At 36.2% G+C, this 19805-nt stretch overlaps 1 protein-coding gene across 5 annotated transcripts; it reads left to right on the forward strand.

Moving 5' to 3' along the window:
- Positions 1-1146: 1146 nt before the first annotated feature.
- On the forward strand, positions 1147-19764 carry LOC127647515 (dual specificity mitogen-activated protein kinase kinase 4). Of its 5 annotated transcripts, XM_052131786.1 has the most exons (13): positions 1147-1314; positions 3656-3691; positions 8195-8227; positions 10899-11001; positions 12931-13105; positions 14343-14462; positions 14553-14672; positions 14762-14813; positions 14928-15055; positions 17088-17165; positions 17285-17433; positions 17751-17796; positions 19090-19764. In XM_052131786.1, the coding sequence occupies exons 1-13, from the start codon at positions 1203-1205 to the stop codon at positions 19201-19203; spliced, it is 1266 nt and encodes a 421-aa protein (XP_051987746.1). In that variant the 5' UTR covers positions 1147-1202; the 3' UTR covers positions 19204-19764. The 5 variants fall into 5 exon arrangements, with proteins under 5 accessions (XP_051987746.1, XP_051987747.1, XP_051987749.1 ...); XM_052131787.1 differs by lacking the exon at positions 8195-8227; XM_052131789.1 differs by lacking the exon at positions 8195-8227 and having other exon boundaries at positions 10911-11001.
- Positions 19765-19805: the final 41 nt, after the last annotated feature.

The following is a 19805-nucleotide window of genomic DNA, read 5'->3' on the forward strand; positions in this document are numbered from 1 at the left end:
CGGTGTAGCCGGCTGTGCTTAGAGATCAATGTAATTTGTTCAGCACCGATGGAGGCTTGTTTGGATGAAAATGAGGTTGTAGCTCGTTGTCCGCATTACTACGGTTGGAAAGAATTACGTTACAGATAACAATTACAGTTTTTACTAGTTGAAATCCCATTTTTGATATCAAGAATGTATTTATATCAACTGATATCAACAGTTTGCATTTAAACTGTTGACGTCAACGTTCACATCCTTCATGTGATTAAAAGTTAAAAGGGTGCCAAAACTATAAAAAGGTAATTAAAGATATCAACAATTACATTTTCACTAGTTAAAATGCTAATTCTTGATATCAAGAATGTAATTTTTACTCGTAAAAACGTTAACTGTCGATATCTGTATTTCAACATGTTACAAATGGGTGTAATTAATGATATCTAAAAAGACTTTCGGGCTAGTAATGATTACTTTACAGATATCAGAAATTAAAAATGTCACTAGTGAAAAACAAATTACTGCTGTCAAAAATTAGCATTTTTATTAGTTGGAACTCAATTGTTGATATGTGAAAGTTCACTTTTTTTATAGCAATAATTGTATTTTGAATAGTTTATCAAGAATTCAAATTTCATTAGCAAAAAATTACATTATTGATATCAATTATTATCATTTTAACTAGTGAAAATTGAATTGTTTATATCAACAATTCATATCTTGCAAATGAATAAAAGACAATTTGGCTTGCCATAGTGTGCCTGCATTCCTAGTAAAGGGGGTGAAAATGGTCATTTTCAGATTGTAATACCATACTGAATGACTATCATGTACTGACACGCAACTCTATTATAGAATCTATAGAAATATAGATTCTATCTAGAACCAATAGAATCTATAATTCTGAGGGTTCTTAAAATGATACCATGGTATTACTACCATCATTATATGCTGAAAATGTCATCTAAATATAATAATATACACATAATATGAAAATGTGTATAAATATTTAATAATATTATGATAAAATAGCACCGTAGAACGAGAGAGAGAGAGAGAGAGAGAGAGAGAGAGAGTGTGTGTGTGTGAGAGAGAGAGAGAGAGCGTGAGAGAGAGAGCGAGAGAGAGAGAGCGAGAGAGAGAGAGCGAGCGAGATGTAGATTGCTGTAGTCTCTCTCCCTCTGCATTGCAGCCCATCACTTGCTGCTGGAACTCAAACCCAAATGGCGACTTCCAGCAGTAACTCAACATCAGCCTCAAACCTCAGCAGCAACAACACCCCACAGCACCACCCGACCCAAAGTCAACACACCAGCACCATGAGCAGCATGCAAGGTGAGACACACCAGGACCACAATCATTTGACCATTTTAATGTGTTCTAATGTGGGTTTAAATATATCAGGTCAGCCGGAAAGACAGAAATACACCGTAGATCGCTGTACGATCAATGCGGAAGCTTTATCTAAGCCAATGGTTTACGCTTGCATGGTGCATAAGCACTTAAGTGCGCATTTATGTTTAAATAATAATGCCATATTATTTAGATGTAAAAGGTTGTCTGTGTTTCAGGCACAAACACACAGATTTTCAGCGAGTTAACACTAAATATCTGCCCTAGTGCTGATCTACGACTAAATACAACTGTATTTACATGCTCTGAGTTTATTAAAATGAATCATTCCTTTCAAATCCTTTATAAATTGTCCTATTTATTTATAGTGACAGTGTTTTGCTAACCGCATTAGCCAAACAGTGTCAGGCCCGTCATTATTTAGCTTTTTATTCCATTATTTATTTGATTAATTACATACAAATGTATATTTAGTATGTCCACATGTTTTCGAGAATTATATTAACATATGTAATATTTTCGTTAGGTTTTGTTTTTTTTGCTTGTCATTGGAGTTTTTGACATACGTTAGCTTGATGGCTAACTGGCTAGCAGCACGTCAACGCTAATATGAACGTCAGACACATTTGTGTGTTTTAATAGAAAGATGAATGTGTTGTTTAAATAATTTGTGATCCACTGAACATTTAGGACATTATCTGCGATATGTTGCGTTTATTATTGAATGGGTTAGTTTTAGGGTCTTAACCAGCGATCATAGTGTGTTTGTGATTAACTATGGGATATATTTAGCTTCAAATTCATATAAATATGGGTCTGAGTTAAATGTTAATTTTATTAGATTTTTATTTGAAGGTCTTTTGGTTATTTTGGTGGTTTGTGCAGTGTTGGGTGTTATGCATTACTAAGTAATTAATTACTGTAATTAAATTACTTTTTCAATGAAGGGATTACTTGTTGTTTTTCAGTCATTTAAAGGTGCTATATGTAATATGTTTACTGTACTATATCATAAAATGACCATAATATGTCATTAGAGAATTAGAAATCATGCTAAGCTGAAATACTGGCTTCTCTGATAACAATTCTACATCCAGTTTACTCTAATTTGAAGTTTCCATTCCTGGCCGGAATTTCTGTTTCTGTTTTGGCCTGTGTGTTCCCGCCCATTGCCCACTCACCAATAGTATTTCGACACCGCTAGAGTTGCCAGATTTGAACACGTTTGCAGGCAAACAACACAGCGTACTGCAGCTTTGGAAGCCAGCAAACGAACTGGATCACAAAATAATCCATACAAGCTGGTTTATAATTTGTAAACAATTAAACATAGCAAACGTTTGCATTAGCAGATCAACTCACAGTGTAAAGCTCATTGCTTGACAATTTCAGTTTCACTCGTTCCTGTTGCGTGTCCTCATCCTGGCCACTCACGTGAGCTTTGAGTCTGGGGTGGGGCAACTCGGGACAACTCTCCAATATTTTGAATTTGGACTGCTGTACCCATTTCAATTACTTGCTGTCAATCTTACATATAGCACCTTTAATTACAGTTACTTCTGATGTAATTGTGTCAAATACTGCATAGACTATAGAACAATTCTATATGTGAAACAGTAGTGATTTTAAAATCTAAATGTAACGTCTAATGTTAAAATGTATGTTTTCTAATTTAACACTGGCCCCTTAAATTCTTTGGCCAGTTCATGAATAATTTATTTGGTTTTATATGATTTATTTTAAAGAATTAAAAGAACAGTTTCATGTCTATACTTATATTTTTCATCTGGTCGAGGTTGATCAGGGTTTTCAAAAGTAATTAGTAATAAGTAACGCAATTACTTTTCAGACAGAGTAATTGGTGCAGTAATCTAATTACACTGTACAAGATGTAATTAATAGTTAATTATTAATACAATTTTTTAGAGTAACTTACCCAGCACTGGTGATCTGTTATTTGGGCTTGAAAAAGAAAGTAGGTTCGGACCCCACAAGGGGTCACACCACACTTAATTTCATGAACCAGCTATAAAAGTGGACATTGTAGACTTAACATAGTCAAGCCATTACTTGATTAATGAATGTACTGTCTTTTATACAATGCATTGCTGAAGGGCTCAGAAATGAATGTTATTCTCATTTCGTTCTGCTTGATGCTAGTTAAAGGTCCTGATTTTTCATTCAATGTGCATCAGAAAATACCTGTAATATACAGTTACAGCTCAGGATTGGTCTAAAATCCTCTAAGTAAACCTCAGTTATTTCATATGCAGTAAGTGTGAGTATTCTGTACAAAGCAGCCCGTTTCATTTTTTATTTTCAGAGATGAACTCATGCTGGAGGTGTCAGAGTGATTCAGGTAGTAACAAACATTTCTTTCAATGGCTAGGACTAGCTTTCATGTGTTGGTTTAAATGTAGACTAATTCATTAATAAACCTCAGAAGGATTCCTCCTTCTTAAACCATGTGTGTTTGGGTGAATCTCATGAATACCTGTCAGGAATATATGCGGGTCATATTTCATTGCAAATTAAAATAATAATAATAATAATAATAATAAGACATTCCATTTTGTTTGTGGGACCATTGTGTGCCTTTTTATGGTACCATTATCATTATTTTGCATTGTTACATTATTTTCATGACAATTAAGCACATTTTCCTCCCCAGATCTCATTACAGTAATGTGAGTAAAATATATATATATATTGTAATATTTAAATCAAAGTATTTGAACATCATGGTAGACCTTGTTGTACTGCATTTAGTTTATACTTATATTAATTAAAGATCATTGTTTAATAGTGATACTTTTACAGTAATGTTTAAAATGTGCTTAATATTCACTAAAATTACATCACAATGAAAAAACGTAATGGTCTGAAAATAAGCTTAATTTTCATTGTGCATTATAGTGTATTTGTTATATGATGTGATATTATATTATGATATAATTTATGACCCAGACGTGCTTTTCGTGAGATTCATTTCACGTGTATACTGATTTATTTTTATGTTGAACTATACTAAAAATAAGCACTTACACTTTCATAACACATTTCCATCAAATTGAATTGAGTGATACTGAACAAAATAAAATTAATAAAACATAAATATATTTACGTTTTATTCTATTTTGTTCAAGATTACTCCATTTAATTTAATGGAAATTTGTAATGAAATTGAAATGCGTAAATCTTAAGTGTATATATATATATGTATATTTTTTGGGTGCAGAATGTCATGTTTAGGTGTAACACAAGGTTTTGAGAAGTCAGTCACAACAATGGCTTTGTTGGAAAACTGAAAAATGCTACATACAGGCATCCCTTTGTCATAATTGATCTTGAAATAAGCAATATATATATGCTTGGTTTTTGGTAAGATCCCTTAAATTTGTTCTAGATCATTAGTCATAATGTTATTCTGCCTTGGGAGTCTGTGTGAAACCAGTTTCCTTCTGAGGCACCTTCCTATAAAATGCTGCCTGTTTAGTTGGGCTTTAAGACAGCTGGGTTAGGTTTCTGGCAAAGCTTATGTTTTATAAACCTGTTGCTTCAGAAATTACACATGTATTGTTCCTAGATCATGTTCTCTTTCATTCTGTGTTATGAAACTTATTTCTAATTGTTGTCTGTCATGAAATGAGCTAACCTGATTTTTCAACATATATTTTATTATTTTATGGTCTGAAGTCCCTATACCCCATCTGGATGGATTTTTAACAGAATAATTCCTCATGTTATTTTTTCTCCCTTTATCTCCTTCCACTTACCCACAATTCTCCCTGATGCTGGACCATGGTGAGACTCTGCAAATGTATTTCCTCAGAACTGCAGTTTGTTCCCCTCCAGCTGCCCTCATAGTTTCATTTTTATTTTCTCTTCTTCATTTCTTAGTCTGATGGTTTATTTTATTATTTTATGTTCTGCTGGTTTGTTGACTTCTGTATGTGATGTTCTTCTGCATGTCAACATATTTTCCATGTTTGCCAGTTCACTGATGCACATCCCGGCACAAAGGTTTAGTTTGAGCGAACAAGGTTCAGTTTTGTGTGAGGCAACATCTGGTTGTGTTTTCCTGAATATTGAGAGTTCAATGGGAACTGAATTATGGAGAGTTGTTTATGTTGAGCGCAGTTCTGAATGATCCTTCAGCTTGAAGAACATTGTTCTGATGTCCATGTCAAACTGTGATGCTTCCGAGTAGCACATCTTAAAACTTTATAATTAATATAATTTCTATTAACATATCGAAATAAGTATTTTCATGCATTTAATATACTGGTACAAAGATATTTTGAGAGATTTAGCTGAATGCACTACTAATATTATTTCATAATTTGTGGAACGTTGTCCTGTTGATAGTCTAAGACATCTTATTATCCTGTTAATGCATGTGATTAATTAAAAAGTTTGACTCATGGTTAACAAGTTTTCCATTAATACAGCAAAATCCAGAAACTCTGGTTGGAAGGGCGGAAACTTTGTGATGTGTCCGGAGTCATTACACTAACGCACACAAAACAAACACACACAACAGTGATGCCCTGATGCTATTTGTTGTGCAAAATAGGGCCAGATAAGACTTGTGATAGAAATCAAGTATTTTTCAGCCTTTGTAATGTGCATTTTGTTCAACACAGAAGCACTTAAAGTCTTAACATCACCAATATGCAGAATAAGACATGTCTGCAAGCGCTTTTCATGTGGAGTTCAAAGCGGCAATTGACGCGAATCATGAACAAGGTGTCATGTTTGCTGTAACAAAGCAGATAGCCACAGTCTGCTGACCGATTGATATTGTGAAGGATGAAAGTTTAAGAGATTTAATGTCCACTGTAATGAATATGCAACTTATATGGAAACTAGTTCTTTCAATTAGTCAACCTCCCACTTAGACTTTGGGAAACGTTTAATGTGACTTGAATTGGTGCTAATTTAGTGCATTTCTTTCTTTATACTGTGGAAGGCTTTGTTTGTAAAATGTAAAAAAACATTATATTGTTTAAAAAAACAATTTGTTTTCTTTCCTAATAAGTAAATACATGCATTTAAATGTGATTATCTATGATGAATTATGCGATTAATCATAATTCGAAATTTAAATCGACTGACAGCACTAATATTAATATTTTGTGTTTTCTGATAATCATAAAATGTGAATATTACAGTCAACATGAAATCAAAATTGACCCCATTTACTTACTCTTAATGTGTTTTGATTAACGTTAACCAAATATAAAAATATATTTAGGTATTGTTTTATGCAAATGTTTTTGGTAAGGCAGCCTAAAAGTTAATGCAATAATTTAATACAATCATCAGTAATACTAATGCATGAAATCAAGTTTTTTTCCCCCCATTGAATATCCACTCATAAATGGGTATTTCTTCAACTGCGCTTTCATGTCCCAAGTGTTGATGCGACACCATCATGAACTTTTGGTCCTTTTCAAATGCCTTTTATGTATAGATTTGACATATTTAGCTTTTTAAGTTTTAAGGTTTATTATAAAAATAGGAATTATTACATTTTTAAAACTATGAGCATCTAAAGTAAACAGAGTAAAACAAACATAAATCATTTCAATACTTATTTTGTGAAAATTATGATTTCTTTCCATTTGTCCAAAATTATGACATTTCCACCACTTCAAAGATTTTGCCCCAAATTAAGTTTCTTCAAAAGTTAGTGTTCTTGTTAACCAAATGGACAAAATAGTTTTCTACTGGGTGCCATTTCCAATCAAGCTCTAATTTTGGCAAATTATGCAAAAAGTGTGAAAATATGATATAATTGTATGTATTAGGGCTGGTCAATATGACTCAAATTATCATTATATTTTTAGCTTGATATCATGTTTATCCTGATATACAGTACATGCACATTTCTGAGGTATCTTCTACCAAAATATATATATTTTTATAGTTTGTTAAGGATTAGTGCAGTTGGATGTTAATGTTAAAAGATCATCTGTTCATTTTGAAGTATAATGAAAGCAGTCCAGTATTTGAATATTTTTACATTCAAATTATATATTTTTATATTTCTTTACATTCATTCACCCAACTATGGGGGTCGTGTGAGAAAATTTAGAAAATGTAAAAGTCTGAAAAGACCATTTTTTCCTATTTTCATTAAAGTGAGTAAGACTAGGCTAGCAACTAGTAATTTCATTGAAAATTCTGTGTCCGGACCGCGTTGACTGATGTAGCCTAATTGTTAGTAAGGCAGCTAACGGTAGCAACTTCATATAGTCTGAGAAAGCCGAACTGCTGAAGTTTTTAGCAACACGCACTTGATTGTTTAGATGTAGAACATAAGCTAAATATCGAAAATGACAAAATATTGTGGATTAATTCGATATTGTGGATTTTTAGCGCCCAGCCCTAGTGTGTTTATAGAATGCATAAAATGTTAGCTATGAAATTAGATTTAGGAAGTCAAAGAAGTTAGCCATTTGAGAAAGAAAATCGGCAAAAATATAATTTCCATCAGCATCATTTCCATCAGAGAATTCTACAATACAGACTTATAGAATTTGAGATGTGCTGGAAATGTCTGTGGTGGGAAAAACATTACATGTATGTACATTCACTGTTGGATATTGCTGCTTAAAGTGCCCGAGGTTGAAGAAACACCCAAATGTGTCACTTTATGGAAGTAAAATGCTGTTCCATGTTGACTAACACACATTCACATTAGTGTGTTAGATAACACATAATAACAGGGAACATAATTAGCATTGGCTTTAAACAGAGGGTGTGAATAGTTGTAGATAAAGGAAGTTGTTTTCCAAATTAAACCATGTTTGTGTATTGATGAGTGAAGTGTGTTCATTGTTCTTCTCACCACCAGGGTTTCAGATAAACCTGTCTGGAGTTCCCCAAAGTAAGCCAACCCTAAACCGTGTCTGTTCGCTCTGTTCATGTCTGAAACTGGTCTGGGGAAGTCTGTCCTCTGCTCGATACTAATCCATCCTCACTGTTAGGCTTGTGTTGCTCTAGGACTGACCATTTTGCTTGCTAGTGGTGTCGGGTGGCTTTACGGTCTGTCCTGAGAGAGTTTTAGATCAACCAAGATCACTTACGTTTTGAAACAGAACTTCTGATTGACGTCAACGGGTGCATTGCGTCTTTGTGCGCAATAATTTAATGTCCTCCAACATGAGATTGCAGATGACTTTCAGCGAATATTTACTTAAATTTGGACTGTTGCTTTCGCAATGCAAGTTATCGTTTGGCTTCAGAAACTTTGAACGAACGCGAAAGTCAAATGTTCGTACATCTGCACCAAATGACTACGTAACCTGGAGTTTAGTGAGAAATCGACACAAGTCTTAAGGCCACGTCCAAGCTTAGAAATGTTTCAATCCATATTGATAAAAAACATTTTGAAAACACTCTCCCAAGTGTCTTCACTTTGTAGTCTGGACAGTGGGAACAGACGTATCTGAAATTGATGGATGTGTTTGTTGTAATGTGATGCAGTCATGTGATCCATTCAACCCAACGCAATCAAGATGGTGTCCCATGGCGTCCACTTTGATAGCATTGTTAGAGATTAATTCATCTTACGTGTAGGAGTAGTATGCGCACGCACTTCCAAAATGGAAACAATTTATAAAACAAGGAGAGAACGGATCACTACTAAAAATGCTCCCATGTAATATAATAGAAAGACAAAGTTTTGACCACTTGGGTCTTCATCACGCAGACGGAACATGAGGACAATAGACCTTATTCACGTTAGCGCTATATTTGAGTTTTATTATGGGAATGACAGTGTGAATGTGAGGGAGAGTCTCTGAGAGAAAGTGTTTTTGGATCGTTCCACAGACTAAACATTGACAAAATATATGTCCAAGAACATTCAGTAGACAAAGAACTCTAGACAACATCAGTTGTGGAAAATCTGATGTGATCCAGGAGCTTTTTACAGCTTTATACCGTTCGTGCCATTGAAGAGATGGTAAGCCTATCCCTCACAGCCTGGTTGACATTCCCGTTCAAAATTAAAGATGGCGCTTGCGTGAATAAGGTCTTTTGTGTTTCAGACTGTAATTGAAACAGTGATTTTGTTGCATGTTTTAGTGTGGACGAACAAGTTTAGGGTAATGTGGATGTACAGCATTTTGAAAGCGAAAACGCTGTTTTCAAATGTATCCGGATTAATGTGGACGTACCCTAAATCTTAGAGCTTCCATTGACTATGGAGTGAGAAGACTCACACTTGGGCAATCGATTGATCCTCATTTTCATCAGTCTGTTAAATTCAGCAAAATCAACCGTCAACTTTTCCCAGCATTATTGAAGTAATCATGCATGGATCTTCTGTATTGATACATTTTTATAGTTTTATTCAAACATTGTAATGGAAGCTTTGGCAGGTTTTTCTGCTGGCGGTTTAGATGGTTATCTACTAACCAATGTAGCAAATATTGCTTTGGGGTGGTCGTTGTTCCTCCCCACCCCGTTTGCATTTTGCATTTTGTTTTCTAGAGTCTCTGGGATGATTTGGCGTATGCAGCTCTCAAACAAACATGAGCTTGTTGTGACATGATTGCACATGCCATGAGTTTTCAGAAAATGGATGTTGTTCCTGTGTTTTTTGAATCCTTGCATTCTTGTGGTGTCGCAGATAGAGGGAGAGAGGAAAACATTCCTTATTTTTGGAAAGAACTCAGTTTTCCCCAGTCTAGAGTCTCTCAAACACACTCTGGAGAGTCATGTTGCTTTTACTTTTTTATGATATTATTAGTAATTAGCCAATTTTGCACACTGGCTTGTCTTCTCCATTTGAAACAAGTCCCAATTCTGTTAGCTCCTGTGTATTCTCCATCAATACAACAATATATGACACTATTGGTATGATTCTGTCATGTTGTTTGCATTGGCTGCATTATTATTGTGGATATTTTAGTGGTTATAGTAACTCACACACTAGATGAACTGAGCAAAGTGTGCACTATGGCTGTCTTGTTGAATTCTCTGCTGTCTATAACATAAAGAAACAGATCACTGATTTATTTATGATCTTGTAACTGGTTTGAGCCGGGTGTTGCATGTGGTGAAGGTAAGTTTCTTTGTTCCTTTTTTTTGTTTTTCATTTCAGATTCATTTCACGTCCGAATGTGATCAGATCTTTTTAAAGCACTGTTATTTTTAAGAGTGATCGTAGATGGGGAAATATTTGTTGATTGGTTCTGTTAAACGCAGGGTTTGTGCATGTTGGACTGCAGTCACTATCTTCTGCTGCCAGATTTCCTAAAGCTGTTATCTACTTTATTTTTCCACATTGTGTTAAGTACATGTTAAAAGTTCAATGTCGTTCTGATGGCTTTAGGAAATCTGGCTTCTGGTTTCCTCTCCTGGTGCTCAGATGTGCATGTCTCTAGTGAACATCTGTCGTATACCCACAACCCTCCTTCATCCATGACTTAGCTAGACATCTCAATCTCTTGCCATCTCAACACAACTCACCTGTGAATCTTGTCCTCCCCTTTTGTGTGCTAAAAGATCATGGCTATGGTTTTTAATACAAGGGTCTCTTCCTCAATCAGGTAAACGTAAAGCCCTGAAGTTAAATTTTGCCAATCCTCCAATCAAACCTACTTCCAGAATCACTCTGAACACGGCCGGACTTCCATTCCAGAATCCACACATGTGAGTACAGCCTCGCCTGCAACTGATCAGATAGCTCTTTTAGGCCTGACACGAAGCTTAAACGAAGATGAACCATCAAGACACCATAGAGCGCAATAGTCCATAACTTCTATATATTTAAAGACAGACCTGCCGTGAACTCTGAGGTTGTCCATCGATGATATCTGCTTCTTCTGAAGCCATCAGTCTGCATTATTTCATCGTACTGTTTAAAAGTCGTTATCTAATTGTGGAATTTGAGGTGAGTCACTACGTTATCTGATTGGTGGATCTTTCTCAGTTGGATCATGGGTAATCACGTCAAACAAAGTGCACCAAAAGAGCTTTGCTCTCATTTCGCAAATTCCCATGATGCACAAGTCGAGTCGGCTTTCCTACAAATTCACACTTTTTATATATTTGTATACATCTGAATATTTTGGAATAAATGTAGAAATGAAAATTGCACATTTTTCAATCATTTTAATTTGATTGTCAATCGCAATGCTTCATGGGATAGTAGTTTATTTCAAATTGAAGATGTTAAGTATACAGACTTTGTCTTACTGTCCAATTTTTAAATGCTTTTTCCTTCAAATCAAAGTTTGTAATATTGTGATTCACCTTGGAGCTGGTTGGTTTGTTTCATGCCTTATGAAGGATCTTATTAAATCCCAATGGAGAAAAAATGAATGGGAAAAATACTTCCGGAACCAGTACGACCAGTACGAAAATGAGAGTGGGCACTGTTGCGATCTTTGACTTAAAACATAAATTGCATAATGGGTTACCTTGTTTATATTTAACAAGAAAATGCATGTAATTGTTTTTGAGGTGTAAAAACGTTGGATTTTACTGTATAATTAATGGTTAAAATGTAGATTACGTTTAACAAGAGAACACATGCTTTTTATGGTAAACTGTTGTTAAGATTACGGTGGAAAACAATAACCGGATGTTTCCAGAAGTCCCTGCGAGATCCGTCACATTTCATTATATTATTTTTTGGAATAGTTATGTTCCTTCTTATCTTTAACATCAGTTAAGCACATTGGGTGTTCTATGTTATATGTAATGTAGTCTAGTTCCTGTTATTGCATAATGTTTCTGTTACATTTGTTACCCGATGGTGTTTTGTGTGATTAGCACTGTGCACCGTCTCTGCATGTGTTCATGTAGCTCAATATAAAGGGCACGGTGCCAGCAATGTCAAGATCACAGGTTCAATTACTTGGGAACACAAAACTGATCATTTGTATACACTGAATGCACTGTAAATCACTTTGGATGAAAGCGTCTGCCAAATGCATTAATGTAAATGTGAATTAATTATTGTTCCTGGATGAACTTAAAAGTCATCATGTGGCCTTCTGTAGTTACTGTAGTGATTATCAATTCATTACATTTTAAAGTGAAAAGCAGACTTTTATAGTATCATTTAATAATATAAATGATAGTGAACCGAAAAATGTACAGTCACACTTTATTAAAAAATGACATTTGGTAAAGTCTGGAACATGGTCAACATATTTTTAATGCTAAATTTCTAGCAACCACAGTTGACTACAAAACTAGCATATTTACTTATTACATACCCAAAAGAATGCACTTTCCCATTACAAACAATAGTAGTAGCAATAGTAGTAGTCAATTAAAACAAGGCTGCATCCCAGATTGCATACGTACAATCTGGGATGCATTATAGCCATAACTGTGCTATAAAGTCCTCCAAAAGTAGAATTAGGTACCTATGGTTTAATTATTTAAAAACTTTCACCAATGAAAGTTCTTGAACCAGAACAGAAACTGAAGTAGGTATTTTGACCTCATCTTCTAAAGCTAAGGACTAATACTTGCCTCCGGCAAGACGTTTGAAAATATCCACGTTTGGACGTTTGGTTTTGTGTATTTCCGACTGCTATTCTCTTTTGGTGTGTGTGTGTTTTAAAGAGAAAGACTGCGAAATCACAGTATAGAGTCATCTGGGAAGCTGAAGCTCTCTCCAGAGCAGCATTGGGACTTCACAGCAGAAGACTTGAAGGACATGGGAGAGATCGGCCGAGGCGCTTACGGCTCCGTCAACAAGATGGTGCACAAACCTAGCGGAAAAATCATGGCCGTCAAAGTAAGAGAGAAAGCACAAAGCACAAATGTCCTTGACAGAATTGTTTCAGTTATATGTTAAACGATTGAGTCTATCATGTGGGTTCTGAACCATAAAAAACATGTTCAGTCTGGTTGGACTTTAATGAACCATTCATAGACCGCCTAAAGAAAGTTGCACACATAAGCAACAAGAGCTCCAGTCTTACTGGCTACCTTTCCTAGAGTCAATGATCATCGTCCACCAGGAAACAAAGTCGTGTTCGGTACCAGGCTGCCACAATGAGCACTTTCAAGAAAGATCTAGTCTTTGAACAATATTAAAGAAGTATACTCTCCCACCCCTGGAGTCACGAGTTCGAATCTAGGGCGTGCTGAGTGACTCCAGCCAGGTCTCCTAAGCAACCAAATTGGCCCGGTTGCTAGGGAGGGTAGAGTCACATGGGGTAACCTCCTCGTGGTGGTGATTAGTGGTTCTCGCTCTCAATGGGGTGTGTGGTAAGTTGTGTGTGGATCGCAGAGAGTAGCATGAGTCTCCACATGCTGAAAGTCTCCGCAATGTCATGCACAACGAGTCACGTGATAAGATGTGCGTATTGTCGGTCTCAGAAGCGGAGGCAACTGAGACTCGTCCTCCACCACCCGGATTGAGGTGAGTAACCGCACCACCACAAGGACTTGGTAAGTAGTGGGAATTGGGCATTCCAAATTGGGAGAAAAGGGGATACATTTGTATTTATGTAGGTTTTCTAAGCAAATGTAATCATCAGCACAGTATGTGGATAAGAGGCGTTAACCTAGCATATTGTATGCGTTTGCAAAAGAAAACTTACTAGTAGATTTACGCAGCCTTAAATGTCCCATAAACAAACTTTGGTTGGTCGGACAGACTCTTCCTGTTGGAAGTGGGCAGTTCTTTGCCAGAGTTAGCTCTAATCTGGACCAGACTTTATACTGATAGTCAAGTCAAATTATGTGACACCAAGGGGCCATTCAGATCGAATGTGTTCTTGCTCTAAATAAATCAAGACGCCACGCAACAAATAGAACATAACGCAAGTGTCTCGAGATGCATTTTTAAAAGTTGAAGTTCTTATTAACTTGACACGCCATCGAGAAAACATGCCGCTCCTGTGTGAGACGCAATGCAAAGTGCAAATCAGTCTGTCTGGTGCATCGTTACCTAGAAAAACAGTTGAATAGCAGCACAGACAATCTCAAATACTCTAGTTTCATGCTTGTGTGTGTGCATTTGACAGAGGATCAGGTCGACGGTAGATGAGCGAGAACAGAAGCAGCTGCTGATGGATCTGGATGTGGTCATGAGGAGCAGTGACTGTCCATACATCGTCCAGTTTTACGGGGCTCTCTTCAGAGAGGTCTGATTGTCTGTCTAACCTTCACATTACTGTTGTTAGAGCCGTTTTCCTATAAAAGACACTTAAAGGAGTGTTTTCTCTTTATCCCAGGGGGACTGCTGGATATGCATGGAGCTTATGTCTATCTCCTTCGACAAATTCTACAAATACGTTTATTCCTCTTTAGATGAAGTGATTCCAGAGGAGATTTTAGGAAAAATAACTTTAGCTGTGAGTTTTCGTTCATTCCTGTCTGATGTTTAATAAGAGATGTAGTAGTTTGAGGTGGTTAACATGTTCTCTGTCCTATGTCGTTGCAGACTGTGAAAGCACTAAACCACTTAAAAGAAAGCTTGAAAATTATTCACAGAGGTAAGAGAGGCAACGTCCTGGTGCCATTTAAAGTCTGGAATGTTTTAGTTGTATGTTCTTGTTTAGATGAGAATGAGATCTTCCGATTGAAACTCTTTCATGCTTCCTCTGCAGACATAAAGCCATCAAATATCCTCCTGGACAGGACAGGGAACATTAAACTCTGTGATTTTGGCATCAGCGGGCAGCTGGTGGACTCCATCGCCAAAACCAGAGATGCTGGCTGTAGACCATATATGGCAGTAAGACTCATTCACTCATTCATTGGTTCAATCACTGGATCATTTGTTCATTCATTCACACTATCATTCATGGAATAGTTCACTCATTCACACATGCTACCATTCATCATTCACACATTCATTCATTCATTCAGATGCTCAGTCATTGGTTCAGTTAATCACTAGATCATTTGTTCACTCATTCGTTTGTTCATTCATTCATTATCATTCATGTGATCAGTCACTCATTCATGCAATGATTCATTCACTCACTCAGTCATTTGTTTGTTTATTCTTTCTCATTTATGCAATCATGCAAGTGATCATTCACTCATTCAACCACACAATCATTTATTCACTTAAACATTCACCCACTCAATAATTTGTCCCATTCACTCATTCATGCTCTCATTGACGTGTGATTATTTTCTCATTGCCGCATTCATTCATGCAAATATCTATTCACTCAGTCATTTGTTCATTCATTCATTCATTCACACTCATGCTCTCATTCACTAATTAATTAATTCACTAACTCAGTCATTCATTCAGTTTTATTTATGAATTAATGCTACCATTCATGTGGTAATTTCCTCATTCACACATTCATTTATTTACTTAAACATTTACTCGCTTGATCATTTGTTTATTGACTCAATCATTCACTCTGTCACACATTCATTCACGCAGATTCATTCTGTCATGCATTTTTTATTCACTCGATTGTTCAGTCATTTATTCATTCATCAATGCTTTCATTCATGTGATCATTGTCTCATTCATTCACACAAACATTAATTTACTCATCCTTTCATTTGCACTAATTAATTTATTCTCTTATGCTGTCATTGATGCGATCATTCACTCATTCTGTCATGCACTCATTCACGCAAAAAATTTATCCAGTCATGCATTTTGTATTTATTCATTTTATTTATTTATTCAGTCATTCACTCAGTAATTTATTTATTAATTAATGCTATCATTCATGTGGTCATTTATTAATTCACACACATTAATTTGCTCATCCATTCATTCACACAATCATTAATTTATTTACTTATGCTTTCATTAATGCAATCAGATACTCATTCACACAGTCATTCCCTCGTTTATTCATTCACTCATTCACAGTCATTCACTCATTTATGCTGTCACTTATTTATTATGATCCTTCACTCATTATGTCACACATTCATTCATGCAATGATTCATTCAGTCATTTAATTATTCATTCATGCTATCATTCTCATTCACTCATCCATTCATTCACACAATCATTAATTTATTCACTTATGCTATCATTGATGCGGTCATTTACTCATTCACACAATTATTCATTCACTTGTTCATTCACTTATTTATGCTGCCATTGACTCATGCAGTGCTTCACTCATTATGTCACACATTCATTCATGCTATCATTCTCTCATTCACACAATCGTTCAGTTAATCATTCATTCACTTACAAATTCATTCATTATTTCTCGTTTGTTCTCCTTATCGTATCTTCAATTGTTTTGAGAGCAGATGTATATCCTACATTACAGTCTGATGGTTGATATTGAGTCTTTATATAGAAACAATAGAAGTTCATGGTATGTGTTCATTTAGAGAGCTTTGTAAGCATGTTTCTGAAGATGAATGAACCTCCGCTGTGCAGTAGTCATACTCTAATCTGAGCGTGTGATCTCACTGCGAGTTTCCCCTTGAGGACAGTGTCCATTATGACATCATTAATCAGTAAACATCAGTATTGTACATGTGTGTGTGTTTACTAGGGATGAGATCATACACAAGCATTTACAGCTGTTATTATGAAACTGCTGTCTCGCAGGAAGCGGCTGACTGGAGCACATCTGTTTCATCGTGTTAAAACCCGTAAAGTGTCTGGACCAGCACAGAAAGTCTGTGTTTGTAATAAGAGCGGGAGAAATTAACATCATATGTTTTCTTTTTCTTTGCCAGCAAAATGCTTTAATGAGTAAACGGGGTACATTTTGATTTCATGTCATCGTTCAGAGCCTGTGTTTATTTCTCTCTTGTGTCTCAGCCGGAGAGGATAGACCCCAGTGCTTCCAGACAGGGTTATGACGTCCGGTCAGACGTGTGGAGTTTGGGAATCACACTGGTGAGTTCTGTTCATCATGAGATTGAGTGTGTGTGACCCTTTGCTAGTGATTGCATATGGCTAAATTGACTGTGTGTGATTGATGCTGTATATATTGTGTGCATGTGTGCTTTTTTCAGTATGAGCTGGCCACAGGACGGTTTCCATACCCCAAATGGAACAGTGTGTTTGATCAGTTGACGCAGGTGGTGAAGGGCGACCCGCCGCAGCTCAGCAGCTCGGAAGAGAGACAGTTCTCGCCCAAATTCATCAACTTTGTCAACCTGTGGTGAGACTTCTCACGCACACTAACAACAAACATTTGCAGGCCTGCGGTCATGAGCAGTCCAGTTCCGGAGCACAAATTAGAGCATTTCCTGTTTTGGAAGATTTTGCACGCTCATCACACAGGATGGCCCAGATTTGAGTTATCCATATATATATTATGATGCATGACGCCCCCTGCTGCTAATGCATAGGAACTGCAATAGTGTTTTTTTTTAAGTCTACATAATTGATTGGCAAAGATTGCAGTTGCGATGAATTTGACTCTAATTGCTCTCAAGGGTTTTAATGAAATCTTTAATTGTTGTTGTTTTGTAACAGCCTTACAAAGGACGAATCAAAAAGGCCAAAGTACAAAGAGCTTCTGGTGAGTTACTCTTTCCTACTAAAGTAGCATTTCCGAGCTTACATGACAAGTTGCCATTATAACAGTTTCTTTCTGGATTCTAAAGACTGTTTGGAAATAATGAGATTAATCAACCCTTCGCTAAGCCCCGCCTTAAAAGCGCTTTTGACCAATCCTGTCTTAGCGTCTGTTGCCCTGCCTCTATTACTCTGACACGCGTTTGCTATTTTCCAAAAGGAGCCTTTGGACGTATTGTGTGTTTGAGTACTTTTAAGCGGGATTTGATCAAAATACAAAATAAAACACGTTCATAACAGCCCATATTAAAATAATGTTTCCGTTTATGCTCCGTCCACGGCAATCTCACATTTATTCCAATGGCGAGTTCTGCAGAGCTTGTCAGAGCGAGCAACTGTAACACAGGGGGGCGGAGCTTAGCGAAGGGTCAATTATGATTATCTTATTCTATTAACAGCCAAAGTTTATATCCATGAGAGAAAACCTCATGAAAATCATGAAAACCTGGAAAATTAGGGAACTTTAAAAATTTTCCAGGTCTAAAAAATATATATATATTTATAAATAGAAAAAAATACGAATTATTCTCAGCTCATTAAATATTTAATTGGCTAAAAACTTGTTTGTATTTATAATTTGGATAATTTTTTTTTATTATTTTTGTTATTCTTATCTAGTAAACATGAAGGACTGAAAAATACTGTGGAAAAAAATTAATTGGTGCAAAGGTGTAAATAGTTTATTTTTTAATTTACCTTTTGAATACAGGACACTTGAGCATTGTAAGCGCTTAAAAACTGAACACGATTCCTTCAGTACGGGACGTTTGTAGCATATTGAGCTCTTTAATACGGGACAGTGCCTTGCAACGGGAACCCTTGTGGGATTTGCCGCTGAAGTACGGGACAAGAGGCACCCTGTGTGGGACGTTGTAATTTTGGGTAAAATACGGGACGTCCCAGGTAATAGCGGACAGTTGGGCAACCCTATGTAGGAACCCTGGACATGCTATACTCCGCATATAATAATTATATATGCAGCTTTTAAGACCTAGTATTAGTTGAACGAATATATGTCATGTTTTTTTACTCACCACAGGATTTTTAAGTGAACAGATTTTTGAGGGACATTAAAATCATGACAAATCTGACTAGTTGCGGCTCATAAAAGATACTTTCCCCTTATTTATAAATATACATTTTAACCTAAACTTTATTTATTTCAACTGCACCATCTGTCAACTTGGTAAAGATTTAAAGGCACTTCTGTAACATTTCTTGTCTTTGTCTACTGCAGAAACATCCTTTCATCCAGATGTACGAGGAGCGTTCAGTAGATGTGGCCAGCTACGTGTGCAGGATCCTCGATCAAATGCCCGCGTCCCCCAGCTCCCCGATGTACGTGGACTGACACGCACACACCTGATCATCCACATGGGAAATACAAGACGAAACGAACCACGGTGTAAAGATTTGCTTCATCACAGATCTGCAGTATTAAAGCGAGAAAAAACGAAAACTAGAACATCAATTATGAGACGATTGATGTTCAATTCAAGTGCGACTGTAAGATACCTCCAACCTGTCTGTCTCTCTCTCCGTCTCACATCACACACATCTATGAAGCGTAAATATACTAGTATCATACGGCGGTCAGATCGGGTCTGATCTCTGTTGTGGATGCAGAATAGTGATTTTAAACATATATAAAGATTAAATAATAATAATAAAATAAGCCTGGAATTGTATTTATACTTCTGAAATCACTTGTGGAATATATGATTTGGAAAACCTTTGACGTACTGGAATTCTGCTCGTCGTGTCTGGTCCCTCCTCTTCATGTATGTGATATTAAACATGTGTTTTGTATGTTAAAGAGGTTTCTGTAAGGTGAATGATGCAGAAGCACCCAGGGTAAATGTAATGTACAACGACTATGTGCTGACATATAAATAAAACTGAGGAAGATGGAAAGGACTCCATTGTTGATGTTTGTTGATGTTATTATATAAA

Source organism: Xyrauchen texanus, chromosome 8 (assembly GCF_025860055.1).
Source record: "Xyrauchen texanus isolate HMW12.3.18 chromosome 8, RBS_HiC_50CHRs, whole genome shotgun sequence".
NCBI lineage: Eukaryota > Metazoa > Chordata > Actinopteri > Cypriniformes > Catostomidae > Xyrauchen > Xyrauchen texanus.